The sequence below is a fragment of the Eptesicus fuscus genome, chromosome 15, assembly GCF_027574615.1.
Source record: "Eptesicus fuscus isolate TK198812 chromosome 15, DD_ASM_mEF_20220401, whole genome shotgun sequence".
Lineage (NCBI taxonomy): Eukaryota > Metazoa > Chordata > Mammalia > Chiroptera > Vespertilionidae > Eptesicus > Eptesicus fuscus.
In genome coordinates this window covers 74,496,885-74,514,452 of record NC_072487.1, presented here as the reverse complement: position 1 = coordinate 74,514,452, position 17,568 = coordinate 74,496,885, and the positions used below count along the sequence as shown (strand labels likewise).

The window sequence follows — 17,568 nt, the reverse complement described above, 5'->3', positions numbered from 1 at the left end:
GTGCTCTCAGGAAGCTGCATGACAGACATTTTATTCCCAAGAAGAATTTCCTAAATTTGGGCAGAGTGGAATGGACTGTAGACGGGGACGGTTTAAGCTCCAGTAATGGGCAGCTGTCAGGGTTTCGTGCGGGCCAGGCACGGAGCTAAGCATGTTCACATGTATCCTGGTCCTCACAGATGAGAGCAGATCAGACAGACAGTCACCTCCTCAAGGTTCCATACTGGCAAGTAGTCACACAGGGACTCGCCCAGGAAAGTCTGATTCTAGAAACTTCAAGTGGTGGGTTTGGGCTACGAGCCAGGATTTAGATTAAGGCCCTTAGCCAGGCCAGCCCATGAGGAGGCCTAGGGAGACGAAGGCAGGGCCCCAGCTATAAATAGGAAGGAGCAGAGCTTCAAGAAAGGCTACACCCAGTGATAAGCTCAGCCAGCTGGGAACTGGAAGTGTGTGTGGCAGGGGTGCGGGGACAAGACCAGGCAGGCCAAGGAAGGGAAAATCTGAGTGTCCACACTGCACCCCTCCCCTTGAACATTAATGGAGGGATGTTAGTCAACCACTAATCAACTCGCCTTCCCCAAGCCTCCACTCCTCTCTCGGGCCCCTGTTCCACGCACTGAGAGCTGGCTAGCCATTCACTCCTGGGCTGTGGAGGCACACATGACACAGCTGTCTATAAACAGTATTTTAATATTTGTATAAATAGACCACAGTATTACCAAAAACTGCAACAACAGAGCATGGAAAACATTTAAAACCCGTGCAGCCAGCCTTTCCTGGCTACACATGACACTGGCTCCTGTCTCTCCCCTGGGCTGGGGTCAAGTGCTTGGGGAATGCTCGAAGGAAAGGAGTACACCTCTGGGGCACCTGGAAGGTGAGGGGTGAGCACAGCGACTGGCTCCCTACCCCTGCTGCTGACCGCTCCATGGGTTATAAAAATAATGCCAGTGCGCGGGTGGCTGGAGTTGTGGTTACTCTGGGGAGAGGGTGACAGGAGCAGCTCAGTCCCAGACGGCACCGTCAGGCTGCTGTGCAGGTTGGCGGAGATGGCAGGCGGGCGGCATGCCGCTCCCCTATCTTTGCACGTGCCGGACAAAGGCCTGCACGAGCTGGATCAGAGGCTCCTGACTCTCCGGGCTGGCCTTGGAGAGAGCGGTGGACTTGCCCTGGGGCGAGAGGAGGATGCCAGCAGCAGGGGAGCTGGGGGCTCCCCTGCGGAAGTAGCGCGAGAGGCTGGAGAGCAGGGTGCTCTACGAGAGAAAAAGGAGCCTGATGAGGCCCAGCAACCCCCACCCTCGGGCTGGATTTTCCCCACCAGCTCCGCCCCTTCCAGTCAGGACCCTCGATCCTTCTCACCAACTCTGAGCTGAGCTCCTGTTTCATCCGCTGTTTGTCCCGGGAGTGCACAGCTGGGTCCCTAAGGTAACGCATCGCCTGGGAGATGAGCAGGTAGAAGCAGTTCTCCATGGTAAACATCAGGAGGGACCTGGGACAGGGCAGGGTTGGCACTGTGTAGAGGGCTAAGCTGGCAGGTGTTAGGTGGGCCACTGAGCTAAGAGAATAGCCAGCCCATGTCTGCCCCAACCCCAGACCAAATTCTAAAAGGGTTTTCTTACTTCAGTGTTCTGGTCCCTTCTGCCTGTGTGCTGAGCCCCACAGCCTGAGTGAGGGGCTCCTTTTTCTTATCCAGCTGGAGGAAGAGAAACAAGAGTTAAACAAAACCAGGGAACAGTGACAGCTTCAACTCTGGGAGCTTCCTCTTTGGCAGGTCCTGCAATCTTATCAGTTATATCATTTAAACCTCACGATAATTCTCCACAGAGTTAGGTTCCATCATACTCCTTTCATGATGAGGAACTGGCTTGGAAGGGGAAGGCTAGGTAAACGTGCCAAAGTCAAGGGTAGGAAGTGGTCAACTGGGAGGAAGATTTGGGTGAAGGGGCCAGACAACACCAAACTCACCTCTCCGAGCATGTTTAGGGCCACATTCACTGTGGCCAGAAGGGTTCCAAAAGAGGGGGCCACTTCAGAGTCAAAGGTGGGAGTGGTGAAGCTCAGGGCAAACAGGAAGTTGTATTCAGCAAGGTCCAGGGACTGCAAGGCAAGACCAGAGCATTCTAGGGCCCAGCTAGGACCCCAGACAGCTCTCAAGAGAGCAGGGCACAGCCAAGCTTTCAGATCGCTGTGGGAGGCTGGTGGCAGCACAGATGGTGCTGGTACCTGATCCAACAGGATCTGGCAGACGTCCGGGGTGAAGTGGCGCAGGGCCGCCAAGGTCCTGCTGAGGATCTTGAGGAGGCCATACTGGACCACGTGTAAGGCTCGCTGCTCCGAAGCCTCTGTGTCAGCAGTGGGCTGCTTGGAGGAGGAGGGGGCAGCAGGGGCAGCTGTGGGTGGCCGCTGAACTCGGGGAGCAACAGCTGAGGGGACACCATCCCCATTTTTGTTCTGGAAGAGACAGAAGTGGAGGTGGAGCACAGAAGCTGGGGTGAGGCACTCCAGGCAGCATGGGGGCGGGGAGGTACCTGCAGGTAGTGCTGCAGCATCTTCCGGCTGTGCAGGAGGGAGGTGCAGGCCTGGCACAGGTAGCACAGGTTGACCTGTGGCAAACATGGGAGGCTGAGGGGCTTCTCCTGGCAGCAGCCCCAGCCAACTGACTAGATCAACCACACAGGTCTCTACAGACCACTGTGCTCCCGACTCACTGAGCACCTGCACTCTGGGCCCACTCTCGCCGGGATGTTTCCCAGGGACCTAACTAAAGACCTGGCCCAGTATCAGTCCTCAGTCAGTAAATAAGGTGGGGATTATCTCCCCCTTTTACAGAAGCAGAAAAAGGCTGAGAGAGGTGAAGGGAGTTGGCCAAGGTCACAACCAGCAAAGACAGACGCCTGCCTGTCGGACTCCAGAATCTGTTCTTTCTCTGCTGTGCTCTCTGGCTGCGTCCCAGCTTCAGGCCTGTTTCTAAAGGGTCTGACCGATAAGCCCAGGCTTTTAACCTACAAGGCTGCCATATGCCGGGAGGGAAACATTTAGCTCCAGAGAAAGCAGCATGAAACCAAATCTTGTGCTCCCTAAGCCAAATTCCCTGCAGGCGCCCCAGAGAGTGCCCATCACACCGTCCCCAGGCATTTCCCCAGGCCCCTCCAAGAACCCGTGCCTGAGCCCCACCTGCACATCTCGCAGGAGCTGAGGCAGGTGGAAATGCCACTCCTTCATGAAGCTGGAGAGCTGCAGGATGAAGCCCACCGTGTGGTCTGCCTCCTCCAAGCACGCCAGACTCTGCACCGTCCTCACCGCGTTGAGGCACTGGGAGGGGAGCGAAGGGAAGGACGGGGTGAGGCAGGGACCTGACACACCTTCCTGCCCTCCTGTGGGCAGTACAACAGGTGGTTTGGTGCCCCGACAAGAAGGCTCCGTCTGAGCTGACCCCAAACTGTTTGCTTCACTTGGCAGAGCAGCTACATGAGTTGGCCAATCAGCCAGCAGTCCTTAGAGCACAGAAATGGGGGCCATGGCCCAGCCCATGTGGCTCAGTGGTTGAGTATTGACCTATGAACCAGGAGGTCATGATTCATTCCTGGTCAGGGCACATGCCCGGGTTGCGGGCTCCATCCCCAGTGGGGCAGCATACGGGAGGCAGCCGATCAATATTTATCTCTCCTTGATGTTCCTATCCCTCTCCTTTCCTCTTTCTAATAAAAGTCAATAAAAACTTTTTTTCAAAGAAATGGGGAAATGACACCCCTTAATTACCAAGCCTCAAGCCCTGAATGGCCCAGACCCCTGTAAGCCCCAAACCCCATGCCCGGCAGCTCCTCACTTGTAAGGTCCGCTCCTGGTGAACACCCACGAAGTCCAGAGCCTCGGTCAAGAAGTTGTAGCGCAGGGTTTTGAGGAGCCGTTCCATCAAAGACATGGACAGGCGATAGACCCCTGGCCAAGAGGGGGCATCGAGGGATTTCCGAGAGGTGCTGGGTGTCTAAGACACAAAGGAAAGACAAAAATCAGGACATGGCGCCAAGGAATCTGGCTGACAGGTACAGCAGGGCCTCAATGCAGCAGAGATACTAAGGCAGTCTGGTTGCTTAGAAAAGGAAACCTCTGGGATGGGCATGGTCACTGCCTGGCGACCAGCAGGACCAGAGAGAGTCTGAGGCCAGCAGTGACAAAGAAAGAGCACCAGGCAGAAATGCAAGAATCCTGGGTTCTAGACTCGGGTCTGCCACTAACTAGCTGTGTGAGCTTCTCTAGCAGGCAGTGAGTGTGGGGTGGGGAGGATTCCAGTCCATCAGTACAGTAAGTACATAAACCACTGAAGAGAGCAACTTATGGGGCAAGTGAAGCGGGCTGCGGGCGTGCTTTTCCCCGGGAAGTACAGTCTGGGCAGTGGCCTGGCAGGCCACTGGAACTCACCTGCACTGTCCCATTGGTGCTGAGCTGGTACACACTCAGGAGGGGCAAACAGATGCTCTGGGTGATGCCAGCTCCAGCCACTGCTGCGGCTCCCTGGGAGAGAATGACATGGAATGAGATGGGACCTGTCCCTGCAGCCAACCCCCCAGGGGCAAGGGGAGCTCTCAGACTAGACCAGAGCTTCTGGAAGAGACAGTGCCAGAACCCACTCCGCACAAACCAGGAGGCTCCTTCCTGCTCGTGCTTGCCGCCTACCTGCTGGGTGCGAGCCAGGGTGAGGAGCAGGTGCAACGCTGCCTCGGTGAAATGCAGGTTCTGCTTCATGCGAAGGCTCACCTCCAGGGTGGTAAAGAGAGTTGGTAGGATGGGGAGCCTGCGGGTCACCTGCAGCCATGAGTCACCATCCTCATCCACCTCACACAGCTCCTTGGCCAGGTGCAGGCCCAGGACACACACCTGCTGGGGCCCAGAGGTAAAAGATGAGTAGAAGAGAAGGAAGCAGTGCAGGGGAAGGAAGAGGAGGAGGAGGAGAGGACAGCCAGCCTGCACCTGACCATACACCTCTTAAGCAAGCTGGACTGGAACACAATTTGGAATTTCTCCCAACCCTGCTCTGCTCCCACACCCACCTCTCAGGGACTGGCAACCCCACCCACACTAATAAGCCATCCCTAGACTGACAGAACTACCCATGACTTCTCCCCCATCACCCAAACTGCCTCAGCTGTGCTGGTGCTACTGCCTGTCCTACATCTGCCTACTCCATCCAACTCTGATAACATACAAAGTCAAAGTGACCTCCCCTCTCTGCACTATTGCAATTACCCCCTAAGTGGTCTTTCTTCCTCCTCTCTGGACCCTCCCAAAACAATTCTTCTACCAGAGTTTTTTCAAACATTTTTTACCATGACTGCAGTAATAAATACCTTTAGACTGTGCCCTGGTATACACATACTTATATATTTCCATTAAACAGTATTCTGACCTTATATCATGTAAAGCACACTAATATTTTCTTTTACATCATTAAAAAAAAAATTGCTGGTCTTTACCAAATGAGCTCATTTCAAGACCCAGCAATAGGTCATGACCCACAGCTTGAAAAACAGTTTGCTACTGCATCCAGAGTGATCTTTCTAGATACAAATCTCCTCACTTCTCACCCTTGCTTACAAGCCTGTTAAGCTGGTTCTTATTCCACTGAGGACCCAGAATAAAAACCGTGACGCTTCTAGTCATCTAGCCCCAACTCTGTAGGCCTTACTTCATCTCTGCTCACAACAGCCTGCTTTAGGTCACTGCTGAAACGGTGCTTTCTCGCCAAGTCTCTAGATTGGTGAGAACCACACACTACATTCTCCCTGTATTGTTCCCCTGCTGGACTTGCCACATGGAATTCTAACATTTCTTTGCACAGACTGAAATTTATTAACTTTCTCACCAGACTGAACTCTACAACTGCAGCGCCTGTCTTGTTCACTCATCACATGTAGGGCCTAGCAGTTCGTATTTGCTGGGTGCATGTGGAAAGGACAGACAGCTTCCCATCACGTGCTCACCCCATCACGCTGGTCCTTGTGCCGGGGCCGAGAGCAGTCATCAGTCTCCATGCTGTCCTTGTCCTCCATGGCGCTGCCGGATGCCAGACTGTGGCGGGTCTGGTCAAAGAGCGCAATCACCTCTTCTTGGAGGGTTTCACAGACGTTAAGCACTAGCTGAGAGTACTGGGGGATGTCACTCACTGCAAAGCGACAGGGAAGAACACTGTCACACTCACCATGCCACCTCTCACTGAACACTGAAGTTTTCTTCCCAGGCAGATAGCTGGGAATAGATAGCTGGGTGAGAGAGGGAGAGTGATCTGTCCCAGGAGAGGGCAAGAGAAAAAGGTGGAGAAGAAAAATAATTTTCCCAAAGACCAGAGTTCCAAGACTGACAATTCAACCCCCACAGGAGGAACATCTGGCTCTATGCCAGAGTGGCCTGGCTGCCAGCAGGGATGGGAGACCGCTACTGCCACGGCCTCTGCCCCTCACCTCTCATCTCCTTCATCTGCAGCACAGTGATGAATGCTGAGAACACCTTGGCCTTGGTCTTCTCCATGAGCTGCCGGTCTGCCTGCAGCACTCCCTCCAGGATCTCTGTCAAGGGTGCAAGAATCTCATCCCCAGGACCTAACTCTCTAGAAATAACATGGGGTCGAGAGGGAGAGGAAAACACAGCTCACAGAAAGGCCACAACTGCCTTTGCTCCAACTCAGGATGCCCACTGAGCAGTCGGCTGTCGGTCCCGTTGCGTGATGGAAAGCTAGCCCATTTCATACCCATTTTCTCCCTTCAGGGAGGCAAAGGGTCAGTAAAGAGGATCGAGCAGGCCCCGATGAGGCAGCCCCGTCCGCAGGCCGCCGCTCCCAACAGCCCTCACCTCTTCCACTGCCGCAGGAGGATAAGCAGCAGAGTGCACATCATGGAGCCGAGGCGGAGGCAGTTCACTGAGGCTGGGACCAGGAGCTGAGGAAAGACAGCAGACAGTTAGAAGTCAGGCTTCCGAGGGGCTGGTCCAGCCAGAAGATTCCAGCTCTGTCCACAGGGTACCTTTTGGATTCATGCTTTTCTTTCCCAGCAGTGAGCTACAGGGGCTGGGACATGGGGAGAGGCTAGGGGCTGGCCCAGCACAGCAGAGCTCTGCCTCCCCACCACAGCCTCAGGCCTCCCAGGCCAACTGAGCCCTTTGACCTGACCACTTGGGCGACTGCTGACTCGTGAGCTCCTATTTGACCTCGGAGACCTTGTCCCGGGAAGGAACGTGAAATCTCCCAGACACTTACTAACGCTTTGGTCCCATCAAGCACATCAAGAAAGAGCTGGCGACGCACTGCAGAGTCGGTCAGGTGCAGTATCTCTGCCTGCAAAGGACAGAAAAACATGTCAGTTGGGAAAATTTCCCCGACTTCAGAAGCCAAGAAATGTGGGGTCCTCTGTCAGGCGATGGTCCCTGAGGAGTCACTGTCTCCCTGACTGAAGTGGGGCTGGAGGCCTGCCGTTTGTCTGCCCTTAGATAAGGTCAGAATCCAGCCCAGCCGCACCCCTCCTCCTATGACACCCTTCCTTTGCTCAGACCCTTGGGGCTGCCCGGTGCACTGCAAAGACCAACTCCTGCAAAGGCTTGGCAGGCCCCAGGGGACCTGCGCCAATGCTTCTGCATCACACCCACCCGCGTTCCCTCCATTCCAGCCCCAATGGCCTCCTTCCTCCTGTGCACACACGCTCTTTCCCTCTTCTGGACCCTGGCGCTGGTGTCCATCTGCCTAGACGGCTCTCACCACGGGCTCTCCACCTGGAAGGCTCCTTCGCACCTTCAGGTCTCAAAGTGGACATCGCCTGACGATGCCTATCCTACTCTGGCTTCACTACCAGTCTCCTGATTGTTCCCTCCCAGTGAACTCTCACAATCTGAACCTATTTCTTCAGGAGTTTGTTGACAATTTGCCTCCCTCTCAGGACACTCTCCATGAGATCAAAGACTTTATCTGCCTTGTTCACTGCTGTAGCCCTGATGCCTGGCACATGGGCAGGCATCCCACTAACATCCATTAATGAATGGATGAATCATCAATATCCTGGACTTAACCAAATAGGTTTCCTAGGAGGGGAAAAGAATGGTGGGATTTTCCAAGAATAATGAAAGAACTACTGCCTAGCTAGGGTCTAAGGCAGGTGACACAGGTTATATCCAGGGGCAAATCAATCATTCCCCAAAGATGGCTGAGCCTTTGGTGTGTCTGCAGTCTCAGGGCTCCACAACCACTGTGCCACAGCAAAGGCCCAAGGTCACGGGCAGTGTGGCACTAAGTAAACAAGCCACAGATGCTAAGAGTATGCCTGAAACAAGGGGCACTTATCAAGCTGAAGCAATTAATGAAGTCAAGGAATTAATCTGGGTTCCCCCCAGGAAGAACAGTTCAACATCCAGTCCTTACTACACAGCATGATGGTGTCAAACAACTAAAAAATACAAGAAAACATGCAACCTCTTCTCAAATGTTAACTCTCTCTCTAAAAACCAAGTCTCAGTAGACACTCTGTACAGAGACAATGCGTCTGTTCTTTTTCTAAGACCAGGCAATGCAGTTTCTAGGACCAGTGAGAACAAACAGCTCTCTAGAGAGGCTGCTGCTGCAGCTGTTACAGCGACCTCACTAGTCAACAAATACGTCTCCATTGTCCACAGGGCACACAGCACGAGACAATGCACGTGCATGGGAGGTGGCTGAAGGGAACCCTCGACCTACGCGAGGCGGAAAGACAGCTACAGGAATCCTGATGAAATGACTGAAGGGATTTCAAATTACTTCTCTGCACTTTTCGTAAGGGCTTCTTTTCTAGTATCATCAAATACCCCATATTAGCCCCCATTTTTTTACACAGAACCTGTTACATTTTAGCTCTCAGGGAAATACCCTCATTCTTCATCCCAAGGGGCTGTTAACTACTAGGCACCCTGGCACATGGTTGCTAGGAAACCAAGTGAAAACTCGCCCCAAGAGGTTCTTACGTGACTGGTGGCAATGATGAGAAGCATCCTCCAGGCGGAGACCAGCATCTGATACTCGACCAAGGAGGTGCAGCTGCTGCCCTCCGTGTCGGCTGTGTGAACCGCCAAGGACTTGACATACCCTGACCAGTAGGCGAAGCGTTTCTCACTGGAAAACTTCCTGAGTGTGTCTTTTAGTGACTGGTCTAGTGAGCCCCTAGAGTGTCAAGAAACACAAAACCTACCATTAGCTTTTAGAAAGGAGATGGGTATGTGATGGGCACAGACCCTTGATGAGGCAGAGAAAACAACCTCACATGGGCTAAGGCAGACGGCTCCGGATCCCTCCAATGTGTGGGGCTCATGCTTCTTGCTTAACAAAATGGGTTAGGCTGAGGCCTTTTCCAGGATTCCTCCTCCATAAAATCCCGAGCTCATGGAGTCTGCTTCACAAGAACTCTTTCTGATAATCATAAATGCCATCAATGGATTGGCCAGGGACACAGCTCAGTAGCCCTCCATAAATGGCCCCAAACCAGTTCTCTCCTGACTCGGCTTGTACAGCCATGCAGCCAGTGGTAGGCCGTGATTCCCCTCCCAAACCTTTAATTAAACTCTCAAAAGGGGAAAGGACTCACTTAACTACATAGTATATCTCCAAGCATATTATCTTCATGATTAGGGCACAGGTTTCCAGGATGCTGGGCTGTGGAGGGGAAGAGCAGAGCAGACACCAATCACAGGGCGATCGATCCTCTTCCCTGGTGTCCCCCACAAAGGAACCTATTCCCTATCGCATGTGCATGGGCATCTGACTGGCAAGAGCAGAAGCGTCAGGTCCACAGTGTCTCCAAGTAAGTGGAGAAGACCACGGAGCCATCAACACGGAGCAGGGCATGCCACTTTCCTTCCCAAAGCAAGACATCACAGGGAGAGGAAGCAAGCACTTCTCTGAGAAAGAAGCTTCTCGTGAAGAAAGCACGCTGGTTGTTTACCAAGGGAGGTATCCCTTTCTACAGCTCAGTCTCCAGAGCCCAGCCTTTCCTCCCAGGAACTCAGTCCCTGTCCACCTTCCCCACAGCTTACCTCAGATGTTTCTGAGGGAGGAGAAAGGGTTCCAAACAGTGGACTTGTTAAATTCTCCCAAAACTTGGGTCTAAAAAGAAAATACATGTTGTAAATCACACTTTCTCTCACGTAGACCTTTCCCCGTTCCCCACCTCCCTTTAGTGGTTACTTCCTGTTTATCCAGCCCCAATTCTAATGTGTCTTAAAGGTCGCTTGCTCCTACCAAAATGTAAAGGGCTCCACAGATAAAGTATGATTTATGTAGGTTTTCCTCTTCAGAAACACAACCGTACATTACAGAGTTGACCAGTAAGAACTCTCAGGGTTCAGTCCACTGTCTATTTCTGACAGCCCCACAAAGAAGAGAGCGAGGAGGAAAAGCAGGACACAGACTCTGATGTTTAGCCATTTTAAAGTTCCTTTCCTTTGTGCAAACGGGGTCCAAGACATAAGATGTGTCATTCAGTTCACTGCTCAAGCAAGCCACACTCATCTGAATCGACTGTTTCTCAAGAACAATGGGTTTGGGGGTTGCAGAAGGCAGGAACTCTAACGTTAACACATCTTTACCTTAGAGCAAACATGACGCCTGCTGGTGGCAGCATTAAAAAGAATAGCTAAGAGTGACACTCCCATTCAGAGACCCAGGCACTGATATGCTCCAAGATCCTTCACAATAAATTGCTAAGATAGAAGCTATTGCTACCCCCTCTCACAGACAAGGACAAGGGCTCGGGAAGAGTCAGACCTACTTGGTCCTGAGAACCAGCATGGCACTGTCCCGCCGGTCCTGCCACAGGGCATGCAGAAAGGCGATGGCTGCACGGTGCAGCAGGGGCGGGCACCAGTAGCGATCCTGGTGCTGGGAGTCAATCAGCTCCAGGACCGCATGGAGACAGCTCCACATCCCAAGGCTGAACTCCTTCAAGAGGGGCAGGTGAGAGTTCAGGGCCCCAGCCACTACCAGTAACTGCACACACAGAGCCCAGCACCCACCTCCCAGGGAGCCGTCCCCCAGCTTTGCCCCAGGTGCAGGCTCACCTTGGAGCCATCACTGCCATCCTTCACCTCCAGATTCAGAAACAGTTCAATGAGGCCTGGCTGAGTCTCTACTGCAACTGTGAGGAATTCCAGGATCATGACTTTGATGCGCATGTCCTCAATCTTGCTCTGCAATCGTGCCAGGAAAGCGTCGCGAATGGCAGCCGCATCATTGCCCAAGCAGGCATACACTGACATCGGGGCCACCTGGTGGAGACCGGGACACACAGGCTCAGAGCTCTACTTCCAGAAAAACCAACCGGTTCCTGCAGAAGGGTGCTGAGAATATCCAGGCATATATAGCTCTGGGTTAAAAGGGACATCACGCCAAACTACAGCACAAGATGCCCATCAAGTCACAGGAAAAATAGTAATCAACATATAAAGATGCACAACCTCTCTCATGATTAAATAAATGCAAAGTAAAAAGTGAGATAATATTGATTTGCCCACTAGCAAGGATTTAAAAAAAAACATGAAAGCATATGGCAAAGATACAAGACTTCGTGTTAGGAGTATAAACTGTTACAATCCTTTTTGGAGGACTATTTGGAAATGACTAAAAAAATTTAAATATTCACTGACATCTATCTAAGTTTTAGAAACTGTAAAAAAAGTTTACAGAGTTCTATGGATAATGTTTACTGCAGCACTGTTTATAGCAGTGAATGACAGAAACTAGCCCAAATGAATTTAGGATGCATCCACTCTATAGCATACCAGGCAAGCATTAGGGAGAATGAAGTAGCTTCAAATGTGCCTGCATGGAAGACTGCAAGACATGGTGTTAAGTGAAGAAAGCTAGTTACAGAACAGGATGTGTAGGGGAATTCCACTTCTGAAAAGAGCAAAAGCACACTCACACAGCACACCCTTTACTATACAAGCACAGACAAATCTGGGGCAGTGCATACCAACCTGCTCACAGGGGATCTGGAACGAGGGGTCAGAGGTACCTTAACTTTCTGTTACATTTATCTGTATCATTTAAATAAATATTTAAAAATAAGTATATAAGACTGTTGTAATAAAACAAAAATACCCTCATAAAATACAATTTGTGTGTGTGGCTACTTCACTTTAAGTCAGAGAAGTCCAAGTTAGCTGCTTCTCTTGGGAGAAGGCAAGAGTGGTCACAAACACCAAGTCAGTTTTCTGGGGCTTTAGTTGGTTAAGTGGGATCCTACCGTGGCCAGACGTTTCAGCAGCTGGATGGCCAGACGTGGCAAAGCTGGGTCATGTTTGTGGTAGATGTATTTGGCAAGAACAGCAATGAGATTGTTCCCATGGGCACCTGAAGAAGCAGAGGAAATATTTTAAACACCAACTGTGCCTGATTCAAGCTTTTAAGAGAGGGTGCTATTCATAAGGCTCATTCATATGTGAGGGAATTTACTCTCAAGTACTTGGAGGGCCAGAGCGAACCCAGCGGCCCTATCATTCTCTTTTTTTCAGTAGCTAAGGCAGGATTTGGGGACAAACAGCTCAATACAATTTATTAAGAGTAGGAAGAAATACATTTTCAAGAAAATAGGTAGTCTTTGATCAAATAGGCTAGAAAAAGACATCGCACTGAAGCACTGCACTGACATGCAAAAATATTAATGCCAATATGATACAGGTAGAATAGGTCTGAGACATTATCCCAATACAATATCTGAGACATTATCTCAATTTGAAAATGAGCAAACTGGGTCCCAAAGAATTAAATGAGTATTTAAAGTCAAAGAGTAATAACAGTCAATATTTTAACAGGAATTTCCATGTCTTTCATTATAATCTTGTAAGGCAGACACTACTATTATCCCTCTTTTATAGACAAGAAACCTAAGGCAGAGATGTTTAGTAATGTGCCCAAGGTCACACAGTAGTTTGGAGCCACAATTTGAACCAGGGCAGCCTGACTGAACGTGCGTTCTAATTATTATGCCATCAGGAGGAGGGAGAAATGAAATATGATCCAGTCCTCTTATTTCTAAGTCCAGGATGGGAGCTGGTGATCATTCCCAAATTTCAAGGAATTAATCAGAAAATACTGTTGACCCCTAAAAACACAGCCTAAAAAGTATGTACTTATGGGCAGAAACATTGCTGATTGGAAGAGAAATACATACCATGTTGTGTGAGAGCCTGTTCCAGAGGGGACACCACATTAGAAGGAGGTTTCAGCCGAATAACATTGTTGGTGACGGAGAATGCCAGTTTCACTGTCTTGATCAGCAGCTGGCCCTGCCCCTGGCCCTCTGCCCCATCACTAGGGTGCCAAATGGAAACCAATGTTGATTCAGGCAACATGACTTCATTCACAACATATGTGTTCTCATGAATTAGATTCCAACCATACCAACCATAATCCCAGAGTTAAATAGCTTCTTCTAGAGGCCCCAGGCCAAACTAGGAGACAGGAGGGGCAATCAACTCCCACTGCTACGTGCCAGTCTATACAGCACCACTAGGTTATACACAGGCCATGTCCCAGGAGAAATAAGGTTATCTTTAAAAAGCTACTACACGCCCTAACGGGTTTGGCTCAGTGGATAGAGCGTCAGCTTGTGGACTGAAGGGTCCAGGGTTTGATTCCGGTCAAGGGCACATACCCAGGTTGCGGGCTCGATCCCCAGTCGGGGGTGTGCAGGAGACAGCCAATCAATAATTCTCTCTCATCATTGATGTTTCTCTCTCTCTCTCCCTCTCCCTTCCTCTCTGAAATCAATAAAAAAAAATAATTAATTAATTAAAAAGCTACTGCACTCTAACTTAAACTGGAGTTCTTAGAACATGTAGGCACAAAAAGGTAAATGGAGGAAGGTGGGGAGGGAGCCCTACCTGCGGGGCTGAGCAGCCATCACCATGTCGATGGTGTCCACGCCGATGCCCATGATATTGACAACTGTCTGTCCTGCTTCTGTATAGGCCAGGCTACAGATGCAGAGGGACTGCAGGCTGGGGGTGTGGCTGGAAGACAGACACATTCTGAGTTACTAGGGAGCCACCAAATTTATTACTGGAAGAAAAAGCAATTGTCCAAACCTAAACAACTGGACACCAGTGATACAGATTAGCTCTTGGCCAGACGAAGGCACTCTGATCACTTTCTCTAAAGAGACTTGATCTTAAAGATCACCCCGAGAATCAATCTAAATGTCCATCAATTACTGGATATGTTTACTAAAATGAATAATGATTAATTCACACACTGGAATGCATGGAACCATTGAAATAAGGCAGATGTATATGTAGTGGCATGGAAATAAAGTTACAGACCAGTCAGTATAAGCAGAGGAAGAAACCTAGGAGAACACACACTAGAAGGTAACAGTCATCTCTGGAAAACAGGCTTGCGAAGGGCATTTTGCACTAACTGAATATTTTCCAATTAATATGCATAATAACTTCTGGAAAGAGCATAAAAAGTGATATGAGCAATGCAGGAAAAATGGGGCATATGTAATACTTTCAACAATAAATATTTAAAAAGGAAAAAAAAGTGATATAAGTGAGTATATAACAATATCATTAGGAACAATCTTGTTCCCAATTCATTTGTTCTTCTCTCTCAGCAGGAAGAGTGAACAGTCTAGTGAAAAACAAATCAGAACCTCAAGAGCTGGTTCTGGGCTCAACCTGTGGAAGGCTGAGACGGCTCTGCACAGCAGAAGCCCATGCTTCCCCTGGTGACTGGCCGCATCCAAGACCACCAAGCTCAGCAATCACCCCTCCTACCTGCTGTGGTCTGTCTCATGGCACAGGTTCAGTATCGCATGAATCAGCTCCAGGATCAAGCAACCTAGACTCCGGAAAGACAAAGGAATGATGTGGTCTTGTGTGATGACCCTTATCCCCCAAAAGAGAAAGATCTCCAGGGAGCCAGAAACTCCTCAGACCTTCCTGCCCACACTTTCCTTACCAATCTGCTCTCTCACACCGTGGGAGTTGTAGCGCCACTTGTGGTAGCTGGGAAGCATCTCCTTCAGCACAAACATGATGCAGGGCACCAGTCCTTGGCTCTGGGTACTACCAAGCTGCCCCTACAAGAAACCGTAGTGAGAGGGCTTATGCTATTCAAGGAAAATAACTTAATTAATGGAAATTTAACTTCAAAACCATAGGTCCAAAGGAAATCTGGGTAAACCTGAGTTATTAGTGGAGGGGGAAAAATCAGAACACTCTAGCGCAAATGAGTCCAAGCTGTAGGATTCTCAAGAATAGAGAAAAGGACTAAAAAGACAATGTGACACTGTCACAAAAGGCACCTGCATGTAGGAGAGCAATAAAGGCTAAATCTGGTCAGAAAGGAGGTACCTTAAACATAAAGGCTATAGGACTGTCAATAATGGAGAATGCGCATTTCATTGTGGTTGTCACCAGCCATCCCCCAACCTCTATCTCACTCCATCACTGGAATACCAGAGTCAGATAGAGGTGCACAAATTGTAAAATTTCACAAATTTTACATATTGTGAAACTTGTTTTAAGAGTTGTTAAAATATTCTTTGTCCTAATATTACTAGTTAACATCAGCTACCTTATTTTTAAAATGGGGACTTGGGGGACATCTTTAATACTTTCAATAATAAAGATTAAAATCATATAAATAAAAAATGAATTAAAATGGGGATTCTTTATAAATAAACATCTATATTTACATGCCTATCTTTACCTAGAAAGGACTGTTGCTATCTTAAGCATTCATTGGTTGATTCCTACAGGCAGGAAATGTGCCAAGTGCTTTTCACATATGGCCCTCTCAACAACTCCATGAGGTGGAGATCATTGATCATTCCTATTTCACAGAAATTGAGAAATTCTATACTTGCCCCAGGTTATGCAGCTAGTAAGTGGTCAACCTAACATGTAAACCTAACTCTCTCTGACTCCAAAATCCATGCTACACCAGTATTTTTCAAACTGAGTTGTCATCCATTAGTGCAGTGTTTTCAACCTTTTTTCATTTCATGGCACACACAAATTACTAAAATTCTGCAGCACATCAAAAAATAATTTTTTGCCATTCTGGCAAAAAAACAAAATGGAAAAAAAGGAACATCAGAACACTATAGTGCAATGAGTCCAACATAATTTTGATTGATTCATACTGGATGGCTACTATTGTGTTGGCTATTGTCATTAACTTGACAAGCAAAGGGAAAAGAGGTCAGTGCCCCCAACTAAATAGATATTATGTGTTTTAAAATTCTTGTGGCCCACCAGTATGTCATACGTAGCACACCAGTTGAAAATCACTGCATTAGTAGATTGTGAGATCACCTTCTTAGAAAATATCAAAGTGAGTCTTGTGTAGTCAGAGTAGTGTCATATTGTGAGTGCGGCTGGTGTGACTGAGCGTCAACCTATGAACCAAGAGGTCGAGGTTCAATTCCCAGTCAGGGCACATGCCTAGGTTGTGGGCTCAATCCCTAGTGGGGTACGTGCAGGAGGCAGCGGATCATTGATTTTCTCTCTCATCATTGATGTTTCTTTCTCTCTCTTCCTCCTTCCTTCCTCTCTGAAATAATAAAAAGATATTAAAAAATAAAGAGCAGTGTCATATTGTGAAACTTGTTTTAAGAGTATATATATATATATATATATATATATATATATATATATATATATAGCCATTCAGTGTGTATGTGTATAATGGAGGCCCAGTGCATGAATTCGTGCATGGGTGGGGTCTGGCCAGCCTCGCCAAGGGGAGGGAACATGGGTGGTTGGCTGGCGTGCCTGCTGGTTGAACTCCTGGTCGAGGGGACAATCTGCATATTAGCCTTTTTATTATATAGGATATACACTGAATGGCCAGATTATTATGCGTTCAGAGATCATAATAATCTGGCCACTCAGTGTATATACACATGGATTTACTGGAACATGATATTAAAATATACGTAGTACCTTGGGCTACAGTCAAAACAGCTTGACACTCAGTGTATTACGCCAAACTGCCCCGAGGAATAAATAATTTAGATAAAGCACGTACTATAGAATCTGGCACACAGTAAATACTCAGTACACACAAACTACTATCACCATAACTTCAAGCCAACTGTTCTGCCTGCAGAAAAGTAGCAGGGCCAGGGAAATTATTCCAGATGATTCTATCTGACCAGATTTTACCTTGACAAGAGTGGTGATCAACCGGAGAAAGGCAATAGTGACCCCATACTCGCCCTGGGGCTGTTCACTATTCATCAAGAGGTTTCCGTACCCTCCAGCACTCATCCCCTCCGCACTGGCGAAAGACAGAGAGGCAGAGGGAAATAATGATGGGGAGATTTCAAGATTGCAAGACACTGTAATCACAAAACATTCTTATTATTGTTATATAGCTCGGGCATAAAATAGGAAAGCTCCGCAAAGGAATTAATCAAGTTTAGGCAATTTTATACCCAGGATAAACATTCAGAGCATATTTTATTAATATACAACCTTAAGAGGTTTAAAGTGAAAAATCAGATAAACATCAGGAAAACATGATTGTCTTGTAAGCAAGAGAGAGCAAGG

General features: G+C 48.8%; 1 protein-coding gene across 1 annotated transcript in view; it reads right to left on the bottom strand.

Annotated features, from left to right (window-relative positions):
* Positions 1–672: 672 nt before the first annotated feature.
* The window catches only part of NUP188 (nucleoporin 188), a 50,152-nt gene continuing 33,256 nt past the window's right edge, over positions 673–17,568 (bottom strand). Inside the window, exons 20-44 of the mRNA XM_054726751.1 lie at positions 17,182–17,296; positions 14,969–15,089; positions 14,785–14,848; positions 13,888–14,016; positions 13,176–13,315; positions 12,249–12,355; positions 11,062–11,268; positions 10,773–10,942; positions 10,039–10,108; positions 9,591–9,658; positions 8,974–9,169; positions 7,247–7,324; positions 6,844–6,929; positions 6,456–6,601; positions 5,979–6,160; positions 4,675–4,875; positions 4,420–4,512; positions 3,827–3,985; positions 3,175–3,312; positions 2,529–2,603; positions 2,224–2,451; positions 1,966–2,097; positions 1,620–1,693; positions 1,360–1,489; positions 673–1,253 (exon numbers count right to left, since the gene is read on the bottom strand). Of these exons, the coding sequence (XP_054582726.1) occupies positions 1,077–1,253; positions 1,360–1,489; positions 1,620–1,693; positions 1,966–2,097; positions 2,224–2,451; positions 2,529–2,603; positions 3,175–3,312; positions 3,827–3,985; positions 4,420–4,512; positions 4,675–4,875; positions 5,979–6,160; positions 6,456–6,601; positions 6,844–6,929; positions 7,247–7,324; positions 8,974–9,169; positions 9,591–9,658; positions 10,039–10,108; positions 10,773–10,942; positions 11,062–11,268; positions 12,249–12,355; positions 13,176–13,315; positions 13,888–14,016; positions 14,785–14,848; positions 14,969–15,089; positions 17,182–17,296 (3,286 nt within the window). The 3' untranslated portion in view covers positions 673–1,076. The remainder of the gene's footprint in view (positions 1,254–1,359; positions 1,490–1,619; positions 1,694–1,965; positions 2,098–2,223; positions 2,452–2,528; positions 2,604–3,174; positions 3,313–3,826; positions 3,986–4,419; positions 4,513–4,674; positions 4,876–5,978; positions 6,161–6,455; positions 6,602–6,843; positions 6,930–7,246; positions 7,325–8,973; positions 9,170–9,590; positions 9,659–10,038; positions 10,109–10,772; positions 10,943–11,061; positions 11,269–12,248; positions 12,356–13,175; positions 13,316–13,887; positions 14,017–14,784; positions 14,849–14,968; positions 15,090–17,181; positions 17,297–17,568) is intronic.